The sequence below is a fragment of the Cynocephalus volans genome, chromosome 3, assembly GCF_027409185.1.
Source record: "Cynocephalus volans isolate mCynVol1 chromosome 3, mCynVol1.pri, whole genome shotgun sequence".
Classification (NCBI taxonomy): domain Eukaryota; kingdom Metazoa; phylum Chordata; class Mammalia; order Dermoptera; family Cynocephalidae; genus Cynocephalus; species Cynocephalus volans.
This window is the reverse complement of record NC_084462.1, coordinates 172,729,438-172,745,017: the sequence shown is the minus strand read 5'-3', so window position 1 is coordinate 172,745,017 and position 15,580 is coordinate 172,729,438. Positions and strand designations below refer to the sequence as shown.

The window sequence follows — 15,580 nt, the reverse complement described above, 5'->3', positions numbered from 1 at the left end:
GATAATACTTGCATGCAGCAGCAGATTAAAATGAGGTGTAAAGGGCAGGTGATGTATTAGCTTGGCAGTAGTGGTGGCACTTGAATGAAATGGGAACACTAATAACTATAAGGCCCTGATATTGGCTGGCTTCAGTCAACAGTTTTAGAAACCATGAAATAGGAAAATGACAGGCTCAGGTTAGCCAATTCTTAAATCTAGGCATTCTTCAATGTCTGAAGACTTCCAGATTAGTGTTTAAAGAGACCCTATTTCCTCTGTAGCTGCAGGGCAGACTACCAAAATTCAGGTTCAAGATTTAATTTTAAGGATATCAGAGCTCCAAAGAAGACTTGAATAAAAGCCTCAACAGATCTCCTATGATAAAATCTGGGTCTGGACAGGAACACTTGGACACATAAACCTGGAATGGGGATATGTGGGTAGATGAGTTGAGAATGTTAAACCCTAAGATTCACCTAAATTTTCTAGGCAGGGAGAAACAGCTCCCCAAACCCTTGCTAGAGAGAGCAGCAGCCTTGCCTTGTCTGGAGACCCTGAAGATTTCTGAAAAGATAATGCCTGTCTTCAAGATCTGCCCCTGCCTCCTCTCACCACCTCCAAACCAATAATCAGGATCAGGTTTATAGCACAGTCTGGGCGAGAAAATACAGTCCCTATCCTGAGGGGAAAGAGTGTACACACCCAAAGGATTGCAGGACCTGGTTATACGTACTGGCAGGTCCTGGAGGTACACTTGTGGGAGTGGATCTTGAGTATGTTGGACCAGGGTGCTAGGTTTGTGGTGATACAACAGGAACAGGAAGGAGTTCATTCAGAACCTAAGGGATTCACTGAGTCATCTTCTGGTGCTTCTTTTTCTCCCAGTGATAACAGAAACCTGACAATTGTAGCAACTATGGATAAAGAAACTAAGAGCTCAGATACCTCTGGAATGAAAGTCTGGGCTACCCCATCCAGAAGGCTGCCTAGACCTGCTAAGTATTGGCAAAGGGTCATGAAAATCTAGGCTGGATGAGGGAAGAAGGAGATTGTCCTGATTTGTACTGTTTCAACTTGCTTAACCTAGAACTTTTCCAAAATCTCCACCCCTTTATGGTTCCAAGTTAGAGTTGGCTAAAAGAGAAATATGTGAGATTTGGAAGGCAGAAGTGAGGAAGCAGCCATTACTCTCTAAAAGTCATTGTAGCCAGATGTGGGGACAGGTAGATGCAGAGGTACCAATGAGTCCTAGCTTGCCCTTGCTTACACTCTGCTTGTATCCAGCTCTTCCACCTAAAGGTAGCCCTGAACAACACTGGCCCCATGCCTACCACCAGACGCGTGGCTGCAGATCCACAGACACAAAACTCATTCTCCATGAGCTCCCCCTGCGTGGTCCCACCTGGTGGATGGATGTGCTTGGTTTCTCAGGCTGACTGGCTGATAACTCCTCTGGATCCTTTTATTCTCTCTTTCAGACCTTCACTTTTCCAGTTCCTCCCACAATTGTATAGGGTCCAATTCCTATAATTCTCTTAACATGTAAGTCAGAGTTGCTCAGATTTCTTGACTGAACTCTGATAAAGTTATGATGAGAACATCAGTTAGAGCTTCCAGCCCACTGCAGCAGCTGGACTATGGCTATCCCCATCTTGCCTGAATTAAGTCTTTGTCAATGTGCGGCTGGCCACCACCTTGAAGACTCTGTGATGAATCAGATTTAATGGAGCATACAAACTGACCTGAGTGATGCAAGAAGTAGACTGAATTAAGCAACTCTTGTGCCCACCTCACATCCTCTCTGCCTTTCACTGTAGCAATCTAGTTTCAAAGGCATAACATGACAGCACCTCGTCTCAGATGTACGTACCATTGGTTTTGGACGGCAAAGGTGGTGCAGTAGCCATTACTCTCTGAAAGTCAGAAACTCTTGTTTTTTGCTTTGGAAATTCTGACACCTGGGAGTAGGCACCTCTGGGAATCTGCAAATCATGAGATGCAAGGGAGTGAACACCCCATGGGAAACACTTTTACAATGAGGGGATTGGAAGCTCCTGGATAAATGTTCTCCCCTTTCTTCCCTCATGTGAACAATTCTGAAGTGTATTCACGTGGCTTGTCAGAGTGTTCCAGCAGGATTAAGCCCAGGTGTCCATAGCAGTGATCAGCTCAGAACACATCAGAACACATACTTGTATTGGCTCACTCTTGTTCCACTTTACTCTTCCCAGTCTCCCACTCCTATCCTGCGGAAGTACTTCCCAAAATAAATTATCTGCACACAAGTCCTTATCCTTAAGCCTTATTTTCTTCAGGGAACCCAGGCTAAGACAGAGCAAAGACAAAATCTCCAGTCTTGACATTGGCCTACAGGAAATAATTGTTATATTTAATTGTCACTCTTGGATTTTGGTCAAACCAAAGGGCCATCCAGCCCTGGATTCCAATTACCTTTCTAGATTTTCATTTTTTAATGTATTTATTGAGTTGTATGCCAGTCTCTGTACTAGATGGTGGGGATAGTGATATAGCTCTTGATCTTAAGGAGCAAGCATCTACTAGGAGAGGTGGAAAATGAAGTAGGTGATCTCAACTCTATTGAGGAGTGTACAGAAGGCTATGGTACACAGTAGGGGGGCCACCTGAATTCTCAGGTGAGGTAAAAATGGCAAGTGATGGCTTTCTAGTTGAGGTGACATCGAAAATATGTCTTTAAGGGAATGGAAAAAAACACAACATCAGTATTCCATGTAGAGGGAATGTGTGTGGTGATTGTTGAGGGTAAAAGTAATCATAAACAGAGTATGTAGTTTAAAAAAATGGCTTGTTGGAGAAAAAGAATACTCAAGAATACAATCTAGGTTTCTTCACAAATTCTAGTTGCCTGTAACCCATCAACATTATAGATTTGTCACTCAGAGTGTTTCAAATAGTTTGAACCTATTCTCATAGAAATGAGGTCATCAAATTTGCTCTACAAAACAAAGTACTTGTCTTAAATATTTCATCAAATTTCAGTTTTCTCCTAATTATTAAGTCAAAGCCGATGAAATTGTTAGAAATTAAACTGTTCTGACGTAAGAAAATAACATCAGAAGGTTAAATAATGTATTAGTTTTCTATTGCTGTGTAACATTATCACAAACTTAGTGGGTTAAAACAAACATTTATCGTCTTCTATCTTCTGTGAGTCAGGAGTCTGGGCCTGTGTAAGCTGGGTCTTCAGTCAGGGTTTCATAAGCATGCAGTTAAGGTGGCAACTGGGCTTTTCTTCTCATCTGAAGGTTCAAATGGAAAAGAATTTGCCTCAAAGCTCATTCAGGTTGCTGGCAGAATTCACTTCTTTGTGGCTGTATGACTAAGGTCCCAGCTTCTTGACGGCTGTTGGCTGGGTGTCATACCCAGTTCTTGCTATGTGGTCCTCTCACCAGGCCATTTCGCAACACAGCAGCTTACTTCTTCAGAGTTGCAAAGGAAAAAAGTCTCCAGTACAAGTCTGCTACCAAGCTGGAGTCCTGTATGACAACATAATCATGGGAATGACATCCCATCATCTTTGACATACGGTTTAGAAACAAGTCATAGGTCATACCCACACTTTTTTTTTTTTTTAAAAGATGACCGGTAAGGGGATCTTAACCCTTGACTTGGTGTTGTCAGCACCACACTCAGCCAGTGAGCGAACCGACCATCCATATATGGGATCCGAACCCGGGGCCTTGGTGTTATCAGCACCGCACTCTCCCGAGTGAGCCACAGGCCAGCCCCATACCCACACTTAAGGAGAGGGAATAACATTAGTTTGGAAATATCAGAAAATGGGGATCATTAAGGGTCACCTTAGGGTCTTCTTGTCACAGTGCTTATGACCACCTTAACAATACACTTTCTGACAGACTGACGATCCTAATCACTTTAATCTGTCCTTAGTAGCCCCATGCCTTTGATCTGCTCCAGCTGTCTTTTCTCAGAACACATCTAACTTTACTTCCATGAAGAGCATTAAGAATGCAATCAACATTTTAGGTAAAGATGCATCATAGTTTGGCAAAAAAATGTTTAAAAAGTACACTGGGCTTTTCTGGGTTTCATTTCTCATACTCTTACAGCTAATGTTTGAAACTTGGTTGTCCTTTTTCGATAGAGAGGCATAATATAGAGGTATAGTCTTAAAGTGTAACATGTTTACCCACATGGCAGTATATCTTTCAAATTTCTGTGCCTTTTAGTAGTCTTACAAGATTTTCTTGCAATAGCTAAATGCCAGAAATCATTCCTAATATTACAGATCTAATCTAAATATCTTTTTATAATCTCTTCCAATATATTTTAAAAGTCATGTTCTGAGACAACCTCTGAATTGTCTATCTGGAAGGACATACATGAAACTGGTAACACTGGTTGCTTCTGTTGAGGGGAACTGACTGGCTGGGAGTTAAAGTTGGAAGGGCAGGAGAGACTCTGTTGAATATCCCTTTGTATCTTCTGAATTTTGTTCTATGTGAATGTATTAATTATTCAAAAAATTAAATACCACCACCAGGCTATGGAAGCTGCCAGAAGTTCCTTCCCTCAGTGCTAAGTAAAAAAAAAAAAAAAAAAAAAAGAAGAAGAAAGAAAAAAAAATCACTGAACACAAAACTCAAGTGAATATTGGAAAGGAAATGAGAAGGTTCTCTACTCTGAGAACATTACTCCTTTCTGATGGGAAAGAGGCCATCACTAAAATTTATGCCGCTTGTGTGTGAAAATGGACACTGAGTGCTTGTATTCTTTATTCTAACAGCTTTAGCCAAGTTGTGTTAGAGGGAAAAGCAGAGAGAGAAAGATGGGAAAGAAGCTGAAAACTTCTAGGAAATAACTTTAGTAACTTAGTAAAGGAGGAGGTTAAAGCACACAGACAAGTGATAATAGATTTCACATTTCTTTTTAAGACATGAAACACACTCAGAGGATTAAGTTTAAGAACATTTAAGATACTTAACTGAATATAGATCAATATTTCTTCTATGTTTACTTTATAAATTTTTTTTCCTTTTTTTGGCAGCTAGCCATTACAAGGTTCAAACTCTGGACCTTGGTGTTACAAGCATCATGTTCTAACCAACGGACCTAAACAGCCAGCCCAACATTATAAATTAATGTTCTCTACTATGGCATTTTAAATGTTCACAAGTGTTTTGAGGGTAAGTGAGAACAACATAAGGAAAGGGAAAAGCATTCATGGGGATGTCAGTTCTCTGGACACAGACACCACACATAATCCTCTCCTATACTACAACGCAGGGGGACCTAACTCTGGGATTACCAGATGCCCGGACTCCCTGAAACTGAACATGTTCTTATGTGCAGGCATCTTGCTGGAAGGGAAATGCAGGATATACCTCTAGAGTTGGATTGGCTAGAGACCTAATTTCAATTCTCTTTAGCTGTGTGATGTGTGAACTTTTTACCTGTTTCCTCACTTAAAAAATGTGAATAATACCATCTACTTCATGGGGCTATTTTGCAGATTGAAGAAGATAATAAACATATAGCACGCAGTACATTGTTTAACTTAAACACTAAATGAATGACAGCTATTACTATCACCAATGTTCCTTGGTAACGTTACCCACTATACTGGTGTATTCTAGTTCAAAAGCAAGCGTGGGATCTGCGAGAGGGTAGGAAGGGAGTGTGGTCACAAGAGAGCAGAGCAACTCAAAGATCTATAAAAGGAACAGAAATAGTCAGCGACAACCTAAATGTATTAGTGCACTTCCCTCTTACAAATGCGCTAAAATATTAAAAAACAATCCTAGTACTCAGTATTTGAAAACTTCAGAAATTTTTACCTTTTTATCTAAAAGCAAAAGATATCCATTTATACCAATAACTGGTTTACTATCCTTAACCCATTATCCCACTAGTGACAAACCATAAATTGATATCCTCAATTCCATTACAATAATAAAAGAAAAAAATCCAAAGCTTTTGCTGTAGAGCCATGTAATTAAGCTTTTCAGAAAACTTTCTGATATCTACTGGTTGGTTTACCTTTTACATATGATCACATGTTCCCTTTAAAACAACGCACCTCACAAATGATTTCTTCTCAGAGATCATATTCCCTCTTCTCCCAAATAGGAAAGAGTAGCTCTGGAGTCAGAAGGACCAGGATTCAGATCTTGGCCTTAACACTTCCTAGCTGTAACCCTGGGTAAGTTTACAATATTTTCAAGCTTCAGTTTATCTTTAAATGGAGGTAATACCTGGATAATGTGAGTAAAATGCTTAGCACAGTGCCTGACAAAGAACAGGTGCTCAATAAATTCTCCTGAAAAATGAATACAGTACAAAACTTTTTAAAAATAAGTAATTTTGTTCTATAACTTATAGATTTTATCTGCTTACAGAATGTATGTTAGAAAACCCCACTATTTCTACAACATTTCTTATGGTCTCTGCATGCTGCAGACAAAAAGAGCTTTCAGAAAATGCAGATGTAAACAGGCTGCAGGACTTGCTACAGTCAGGGTAGAGCCCACTGTCTCAGCGTGGTACACAAGTTCTTTATTACACAGCCCTGCTTGCCTCTGTAGCCTCACTTCTTGCCATACCTCTCTTATCTTTGCAAACCCATCCTCCTCCAGAAGGGCGTTGCTTTCACTCCTGCAGTTCCTTCTGCCTGATATATTTCCTTTTACCTCCAATCTTTATTTAACTCCTTCATTCTCCAGGTCTCACTTCTCTGTGGTGTTCTTCATAACGTCTCCCCATCTCCACTCCCCACACCTCTTTCTCCTTTGTGTGCTCCCAGCCCCAGCATCTAGTGCTTTGCTCTATGAGGGCACTTACATTGTAACTGCCTATCGGTGCTCACCACTGGACTATCATATTCATTACTTTAATTTCAGAGCCTGGCATATAGTAAGAGCTCAAAAAGTGTTTGCAAAATAAAGTGTAGGAGTCAAACTGCTAATTCTATACCAAGGGGCCTATTTGAATTGACAGGATATATCTCTGTCACCCAAATAATGCCTTATTTTTTCTTTTATTTGCTTGAATAATCAGCCAGCAGACCTATTACAATGTTCAGATTTACAACACTGTATCAATCTACTTCTATTTAATCCAGTACTTCTAAAAAATTGACATCAAAATGTAGTTGAGGAGTGGTGTTCGCACCACTGAAGACTTTAGATACTTAATATTTTTATTGTTTACAATAAATAAAAAACTATCTAACTATAGTTTAAGATGAGGAATAAACAAAGATTAACAAACTATTTAATCACACAGTTCAGAAAAATTTCTGAACCTCTCATAACTAGATACATGCTTAGATGCTAACAGATTTAGAAAAACAATATGATGCCCATGTATTTTCTAGAATTATTTCAGTGAATCACAGTTTCAAAATTCAGCATCGTTCTTTAATGTAAACTTCAATTAGGAAGGAACACTGACAGTGGATACCTAATATTAAAACCAAGCCACTTTGGAGGAGGCCTAACTCTATTACGGTTGAACAAGAATATGGTTAGAAACAAAGACTTTTAAGTGGGCAAATATATTTTCAGTTTTCTGGCACTACTTTTAGATGTGTGGCTATTTCACCTTCAAATGCCATGACATGTAAAACATTTATCAGAAGTTTTACAAACATGTCAATATTAAGTATGGCATGTATTTATGTATAAAAATGTTTTATTGTAAAGAACCACAACAGAGCTCAAAGTCTTTTAATATATCAAAGACATTCCCTTTATGGAGACATATTTAATAGTGAGGCTAGCCCATGTTAATTTATAAGAGACTTTTTTTTTCCCCACCAAAATATATGAAAAAATGGTTGAAGCCAAGCAATTTCTGGCCAGTTTATATTCACTGAATGTTTTAGTAGTTCCATAAATATACTCCAAACAGATTCAATCCTTCAGAGATATTTATAAAAAGGCATTTTTTAAAAACAGTAGTTACCACTGGGGAGTGAGACTGCAAGTGTTCTTAAACACCTTTTGTATTATTTGTATTACCTGAAAATGTGACAATTAGACCATCTATTACTTGCATTTTTAGAAAGTAACTTAAAAAACATGCAGTTATTAAAAATAAAGTAACTCCATGTGTACTGATATAAAAATTTTTCCAAAGTTTAAGCATGAAAAAAGCAAGACAAAGAGTAACATGTACAGTGTGATGCTATTTATACTACAAAAGAACAAGATATGCACATGAAATAAACATACACACATATTCATGCATATATAAAGATCTGTAAGGAGACACATCAAACTGTTCACAGTATGTCACCGGTAAGGATTTGGGAGAGGAGTGGTAGTTGGTGAAAATATACTTTATGGGTATTTCTATACCATTCCCTTTTGTCAACATGAGCATGAACTGCTTTTGAAATGAATTAATTCAAATTTAAAGTTTTGGCAGAGAGTTGTTACAGGGCATGGTTTATTTATGAATGTTACCAAACATACTATCTAAGTGCAAAGTATGTATATAAGAAGCTTGCCTACTGAATGTAGAGCAGGTGCTCAGGAAATTCTTGTTTTGAAGTCCATCTTCTGATCTGCAGAAGTAGCCTTGGGGAGGCAACAATTTAAGCATTTGTTTCCTCATCTCTAAAATGGGAAGAATGATAGCAGCTGTAAAGATTAACTGAAGTATTCCAGGAAAAGAACTTAGCACAGTGTCCTTCACACAATAACAGCCAAATAATATACTACTAACCTATCTTAATTCTTGGAATAAATTTCTTCCAGCCATTTCCAAAACCAGAAGTAGACAGAATGCTTGTGCCTGTTCAGAGTTCTTCTCCTCTGGATATGTTTTTTTAGGAGATAAAGAGCAATGCTTGGTTTTAAGGCAGTAACTTCAACTCTCCATCTCAATTCTGAGTTTGAAAAGCCAGAACATTTGTACAATGCAGAGGTTCTTCGGTCCTTCTGTCATTTTCCCTCCCCAGTCACTAATGCCCAACTTCAATCCTGTTTTCCTTATACTAGTAACCTACATCTTGGACTCCATTAGTTTTTGTACTCCTTGGAAGTGGAAGGCGTAAGAACATTAGTTAAAACTTGATTATGGTAGAGTCAGAAAAATAAAAATAAGTCGGGGCTTTAGAACAAGGTGCCAATTCAGCCATTTTTCTTAGTATTTCTAAGAGAAAAAGGGACTATAACTGAATCAAACTATAGTAGAATGGGAGTTTAAACCAAACAGCCCACCACCATGAGAAAGCTCTATGGATCATTTTTTATGAGCTGTTTTATCATCTAATGTTGAATGTCTCCTGCAACTGTAGTCATATGAGTGCTGACGCTAAATGTGATATATGCATTATTGTTTAAAATGAGCCAGGTAATTTTTTTAGACTTTGGAAACTTGGAACTGTGCTGTCAAATGATGTGTAAGGAAACTAATTCTTACCCTTAGAAAATTTCTACTGAAGACCTAACATAATTCGGTTTTTAAAACATATGTTAGGGCCCTCCCAACTGTGAGCCAGGTAAAGTGCTTGGTGCCTGCACATCTATGAAGAGAGGAAATGAGCTCAAGTTGAAGAACCCAGACAGAATTTAAATGGCTAGTATGTGGCAGAGCGAGGACTGGAACACAGATCTAACTTCAAAGTTCACATTTACAAAATACCATTGGAGCACTGTTATTTTTCTCAACCTTTCTGCACAAATGGGAAACTTCAAGCTTCAAAGGTTGTGAGGATGAAATGAAACAACGTATATGAAGTGCCTGTCATGAAACTAGGTACACAGTGGCATTCAAAAACTGTTTTAATTCTCTTCTCCCTTGGTATAGCATCTTGCATAACAATGATGCTCAATGAATGCTAACCTGAAATTTAAAAAAATGACTCTGTGTCTTATTTTAGGCCTACTAACATCAAAACTTCTGACCAATTGATGTTAATTAACTATTCTACCCTACTTTGAAAGTCATATATATGGTGATAAATGCAAGGTGTAGTGAAGAACAGATATCTCAACAATTCAAGACAATCTGTGATACCAGAAGTTTACAAGTCTTCTGCTATTACACCTTTTCCCTTCACCCATTCTTGGAATTTCATTATCACAGATAAAAGGTTTTGCATATTGTTGAAAGAAGGCTTCTAATTAAACTCTGCATAATTTTAAATAAAAAGAAATAGAAAACATTCCAACTGAGAAGACTACTGCAAATGAACTGTATATATTTTAGAAATAACACTTCTTGCTATGGCTACAAAGTGCTTAATAAAGATTCACACTTAAAAAGTCATATAACAAGCCATAATATTCATTTACATTCATTGTCTTTTAAGTATACAAATAAAAGTAAATAAACATTCCAATTTCAATAGACAAAAAACAAATCCTTATAATTTTATTTTCCCTTAATAAATCAAACAGGAAAGTGGTAAAAAGATTCTTAATTCAGAATAAGAATTTCCAAGTTACTTTAATATTCTGAATTATATAATTTATCATGAATTAGAAATTCTCATAACTGTAAATAAACTTGTATTATTAAATTTGACACATAATTAGTTCTTTGATCTAAATTATACATTAGACCAAAGAATTATAAAAGGAAAGATTGTCCTTGGATTAAACCTTTTTGGCTTCAAAACATGAAGAGCCTTGATTAGCTTTCAAGAATATGTTAAATTCAACTGATATTCTATTTCCTATCAATGGACCAACAAGTAACAGTTGATGAGACAATTTTATTTGACATGTGACTGAAAACCATGAGTTAAATGGTAGAGAATTATACACCATTTAGATCATATCTAAACTTTTATAAATAATACTTCATATTTATCTCCTAGATCGGGGTTAAGTGTTTCCAATTTGTTTGCAACTTCTAGAGTTAAACATTTATTACAACCCCGCCCTTTTTTTTAAAGAAAAGGATATTCAGTTTTCATAGGTATTAAAAATAATTCAAAATATATAACTGAGAGTCTAAGAAGAGAAAAGCACCGTGCTACATTCTTTGAGTGATTGGAAGATGATCAAGATTTCAATAATGTCTTTAGAGAGCATATAATACACTAAGTGATAGAGAAAATGAGACAGGTACATAGGTAATTCCAGAATAAGCTAGAAAACATAAAAATCTAAGAAAAATAAAAGATGTGTTTTAGAAGTTTTCAGGACATAGAAAATACTTTTTTTTTGTTTTGCCTGGTATGGGGATCCGAACCCTTGACCCGAGCACTATAACATTGTGCTCTAACCAACTGAGCTAACCGCCCAACCCAGAAAGTACTTTTAAGCTGGAATAGCTAAGACAAAACAAAGGAAGTACCATGTGAGATTGGTCTTAAAGGTTAAGGGTAGAATTTGGACATTTAGCGATCAAAGGCAAAGATACTCCAGACAAAAGTGAGAGCAGAGGATCAGAGGTGGAGAGTTCTTAGTCTATATGAGGACGGTTTTAAGTTTTAAAATAAAACACGCAATTAAATATTATACTTTAGAACTCTCCTCATAATTCTGAGTAAAAATTATTTTTTAAATGCTAAATTTCATTATGATTAGAGACATATGACTTCAGAGTCACATGAAACTGGGATTAATTCTTCGTCTATGTTGTATATTTAACTGAAACCTGCATTTACTACTGATCTGTTAATAATGGTCTTTGGCTTATCTCCATTATTCTCTAGGAAGTACATTCAGACTGATTTGCTGAAGAGGAAACAATTACAGACAGAAGCAAAATGAACTGCCAGCTCAACTGAACTGAAACAGAAGGAAGTGTCAACATAGGGACAATGGAGAGGATGGGAAGAGGGAGAAATGGATGAGTGAGTGGGGACAGTGAGTCTTTGCTATTTTGCATTTGTTTCAAGCCACACACTCTTGGAACCTGACCAAGTTGCTAAAGGAAAAAATTAGGTCATTGCTTTCAGTTGCTTCTCTGTTAGATTTTTAATTCAATAAAATATAATCGCATCCATTATGACTAAAAATATGGGCAAATGCATTCAGAGTCCATTTTGGAACTAAAGTTATAAATGAATTTCATATTCCAAAGATTGAAAAATGCATTTTTGATCAAGATGAAAAAATAAAATCTGCAGTTTAAAGTCTACAGTAAAAGGTACTGCACTAGAATTTGCATGTAGATGTTGGTATTAATTCTGGGCTATTTTGTTCTGAAGTCAACAGTATTTATGACAAGTATGGTAGGCCCGTGAGTTGTTAAAGTTCATGAGAAAACCTATAGTTCTCCTAAAGAGATTTTTCTTCAAAAAATTATAAATTGATAATATATTCTCACTGGTGTTCTTGTATTTTCAGAGCTGTTTACCCAGTGTATACTAAGGTCATTGTGAAAAGTCAAAGTGATCCAACACCTGGTCCTTCTTTCCAGGGTCTTTCAATCTAGTCACCTATTTTGGAATTTTATACAATAGACTTTTAAAATATAGGTACTGCTATCAGCCAGGCTTCTTATACTGGAAACAACTCTAGTTGCCTTAAGGAGAAAAGGATTTTATCTGAAAGGATATTGTTAGTCCACAGCATTGCTGGGAAAGCTGGGGATCAGGCTCAGCAAACAAACAAGGACAAAGGAAAGCTGCAGTCAAGACCCTAGCACGTGAAAGCCCAGTGAGGACCCTGAGTTGCCCTAAGACCTGGCCACTACAGCTTCTGCTCTGTCCCAGAAAGGTGAATGTCATCACTGGTACCACTGCCGTGGCCTTCCCATTTCCACTAGATGTTGCTGCCCCCACCCTCCTTCAAGAAAGAATTCTCTATAGTCCCTGCTTTTCTGTGCCATTAACTCGCAATTCAAAAAGCCTAGGTCACGTGATATAAAGGCCTAACCACAATGAAGGCTGAAGAAGCAAGGACCTGACCTTTTAGGCTTTTCTGCTGGGAGGTGAGCTCTGCCTTCTATAAAAACCTACACAGTAAGGAATTCCCCAAAACTATGAAGAAGGTCCTCATGCTGGGCAGCCAAAAAAGTCAAACAACAGATACAGGAATGCTGTCTATTCAGGAAAGAATGGCTGAAACAGTATAACCTCTGTTTTCTGGCTAAGTATATTGAAGCAAAGTCTGAGTGGTGACCTACTCAGGTCCTGTCCCCAGTTTTTCAACCTTTTGGCTGGGCCCACATTACCCCCACCCCAAGTGGTTCAGCCACAAATCAGGCTCAGTGCTGAGATGTCTCCAAGTTGAGGCTTCAATCACTAGTCTTCTATTTTGTTCCTATGACTGGACCACAGACTCCCACTCTCATCTGTGGAAACTGGTTCTCATATTATTCTGTTCTCCCTCCATGCCCAAATTCCAAATTCAGAAGAGCTGGCATGAGTCACAACTTCATCACTTACAAGCCTGAGAAAAGGCTAGTTACTAATATCTCTGAGCCTCACTACACTCAGGTTGCCAGGATGACCAAATGAAAAAAAGTAAGAGCTCTTTGTAAACTTAGTTAACAGTCATCACAAATATGATAAATTCCCCAGTTCTTTATAATTATGACCATCTCTAGATCTCTCTGGTTCTGGGTACTGAAACTGTATTTTTTTTTATATTTAAAAAATTAATTTTGTAACCATAGTATATGCTCATAATTTTAAAAGTTTAGTAGTAGCAAAACACACTAAAAACAAAACCCTCTACCCAATATCTCTTTCACTCCCAGTCCTGCTCCCAGAGGCAACTACTCTCAATTCTTTAGCTCTTTCTTCTGGTATTTATCTCTCTATATTACAATTTTTATTACATAAATACTCAGTGTTCATATTATGATGACTATTTAAATACTGCTTATGGCTGAGCCAAGGTGTGTACTAGGTTTATATTTTCTTTCATACATAATTTAAAATTTTTCTTGGCAATAATAACTTCCTCTTTTCCCATTTGCTTCATTTTTTTATGAATCTATGGCTCATTCTTCATAAATGCAACAAAAGAGTCATAAAACCTTTCAAAGTCATTTGCTATTTAATGTTCAAACATTTAAGACACTGATTTCTTCCCAGACACTCCCTTCCTGGATCCTTTCACCCTCCTGGTCCAGTCTAGACTGGGATGCCCACTAAGACCTACTGCACAGCTAGTACATAGGATTTCCCTTTGCTTCTTTCCTGTGTTGGACCCAATTTTCTGAATCCCACTCTTCTTTGTTCTTGGTTTGCCTCATCATTTGGCAGCTTCCTGAATGGGAATGCAAGGGAGGTAGGTTTTTTGAGGCATGACTAGAAAATGCCTATTTAGCCTTACATTTGATTGACAGGTGGGTTAAATATAGAATTTTGTGTTTAAAATAATTTTCCATCAGCTTTCTGAGGGCCCTACACCACTGTATTGTAGTATACAGTTGTTGCTATTGAAATGTTCAATACCATCTGATTCCTATTTCTTTGTATGGAGCCTATTTTTTCCTCTCTGCAACATTTTAGAATCGTCTCTTTTCCCCTAGCATTCTGAAAAGGAAGGAAGGTTTTAACATGAAAATTCCTTTAGTTTTGGCAATATTTCTTATATTACTCCTCAGATACTGTCTTCTATTAGCTTTTCTCTGGTATATATTTCTAAAACCACTATTTGTAAAGATGGTAGACCTTCTGGATAAATACTCTCGTTTTCTTATTTGTCTACACTGTTGTCCATCTCTTTGGTATTTGCTTACTTCCTAGATTTCTTCAGCTTTACCTTTTAATCCTTCTATTACATTTTTCATTTCTGCTACCTTATGTCCAAGAGCTCCTGTTTTTACTTTTATAGCATCTTATGTCTGTCTCATTGATTCCATCAAATGTTCTTCTATACAAGGACATTTTGATTCTATTGAAGTTTTCTTCCACTCCCTTCATTGTCTGTTTCTTCCAGTACTTTGCTCTTTTTGTTCTGATCTCTGTCTCAATTTGGAAGCTTTCCTCAAATGTTCAGTGATCCTTGGATGAATTTTCATATGTAAGAGTGAGGCAGTAAACAGCTATTTGAAAGCTCTGCTGCACAAGCAGGCTTGCTGACTGCAATCTTCTCTGGAGAACTGCAAGGCAAGCTTGCTTTTTCACTGTATAACTAATGAGTATAATTTCACTGTGGAATCCCAAAACATCAGTTATCTATAGGTATATATACTTCTGGAATACTTCCAAAGTGCCAATATCGTCTTGCATCTGCCTAGCTGGTTCTAGAGAGGGGTAAAGGGAATGTGTATTTTCACCACCTGGTTTGTAGGTTTTCACAAAATTCTAGATTTCAACTTTGTGTTTTACCTTCACCCTCTTCTGTAGCTAATTCCAGACCGGAATATCTCTAGCTCAATCTCTTTGCAAAATTCAGAAAATGTTAGAAAATCTCAGGTTTCTTGTGTCTGGTTGGGGGAGGGGTAATGGAGAGGGGAACTGAGGGGGGTGGGACAGGGTATGCCACCTGGGTGCAAGTGGTATTAATGCAAGAACAGACAAATGGACCATTGGAACAAGGAGACTGAATACTGGCTCATGTATACACTCCATGTATATACATGGGAACTTAAATAAAGGGTGCCAAAAATGGGGGGGGGGGTAGACTAATAGAGGATACTCAGCTCACTATACATAGAAAAACAAAACCACATCCCT

At 37.6% G+C, this 15,580-nt stretch overlaps 1 protein-coding gene across 4 annotated transcripts in view; it reads right to left on the bottom strand.

The window, feature by feature from the left end:
* BTBD7 (BTB domain containing 7) overlaps positions 1-15,580 on the bottom strand; it is an 86,855-nt gene that overhangs the window by 28,945 nt on the left and 42,330 nt on the right. Inside the window, exon 4 of one of the 4 annotated variants that reach the window (XM_063089865.1) lies at positions 3,011-3,497. The exons of the other annotated variants lie outside the window; for them this stretch is intronic. Within the exon in view, the coding sequence (XP_062945935.1) occupies positions 3,394-3,497 (104 nt within the window). The 3' untranslated portion in view covers positions 3,011-3,393. Of the gene's footprint in view, positions 1-3,010; positions 3,498-15,580 lie in introns of those variants that run through there. 4 annotated transcript variants of the gene reach the window in all.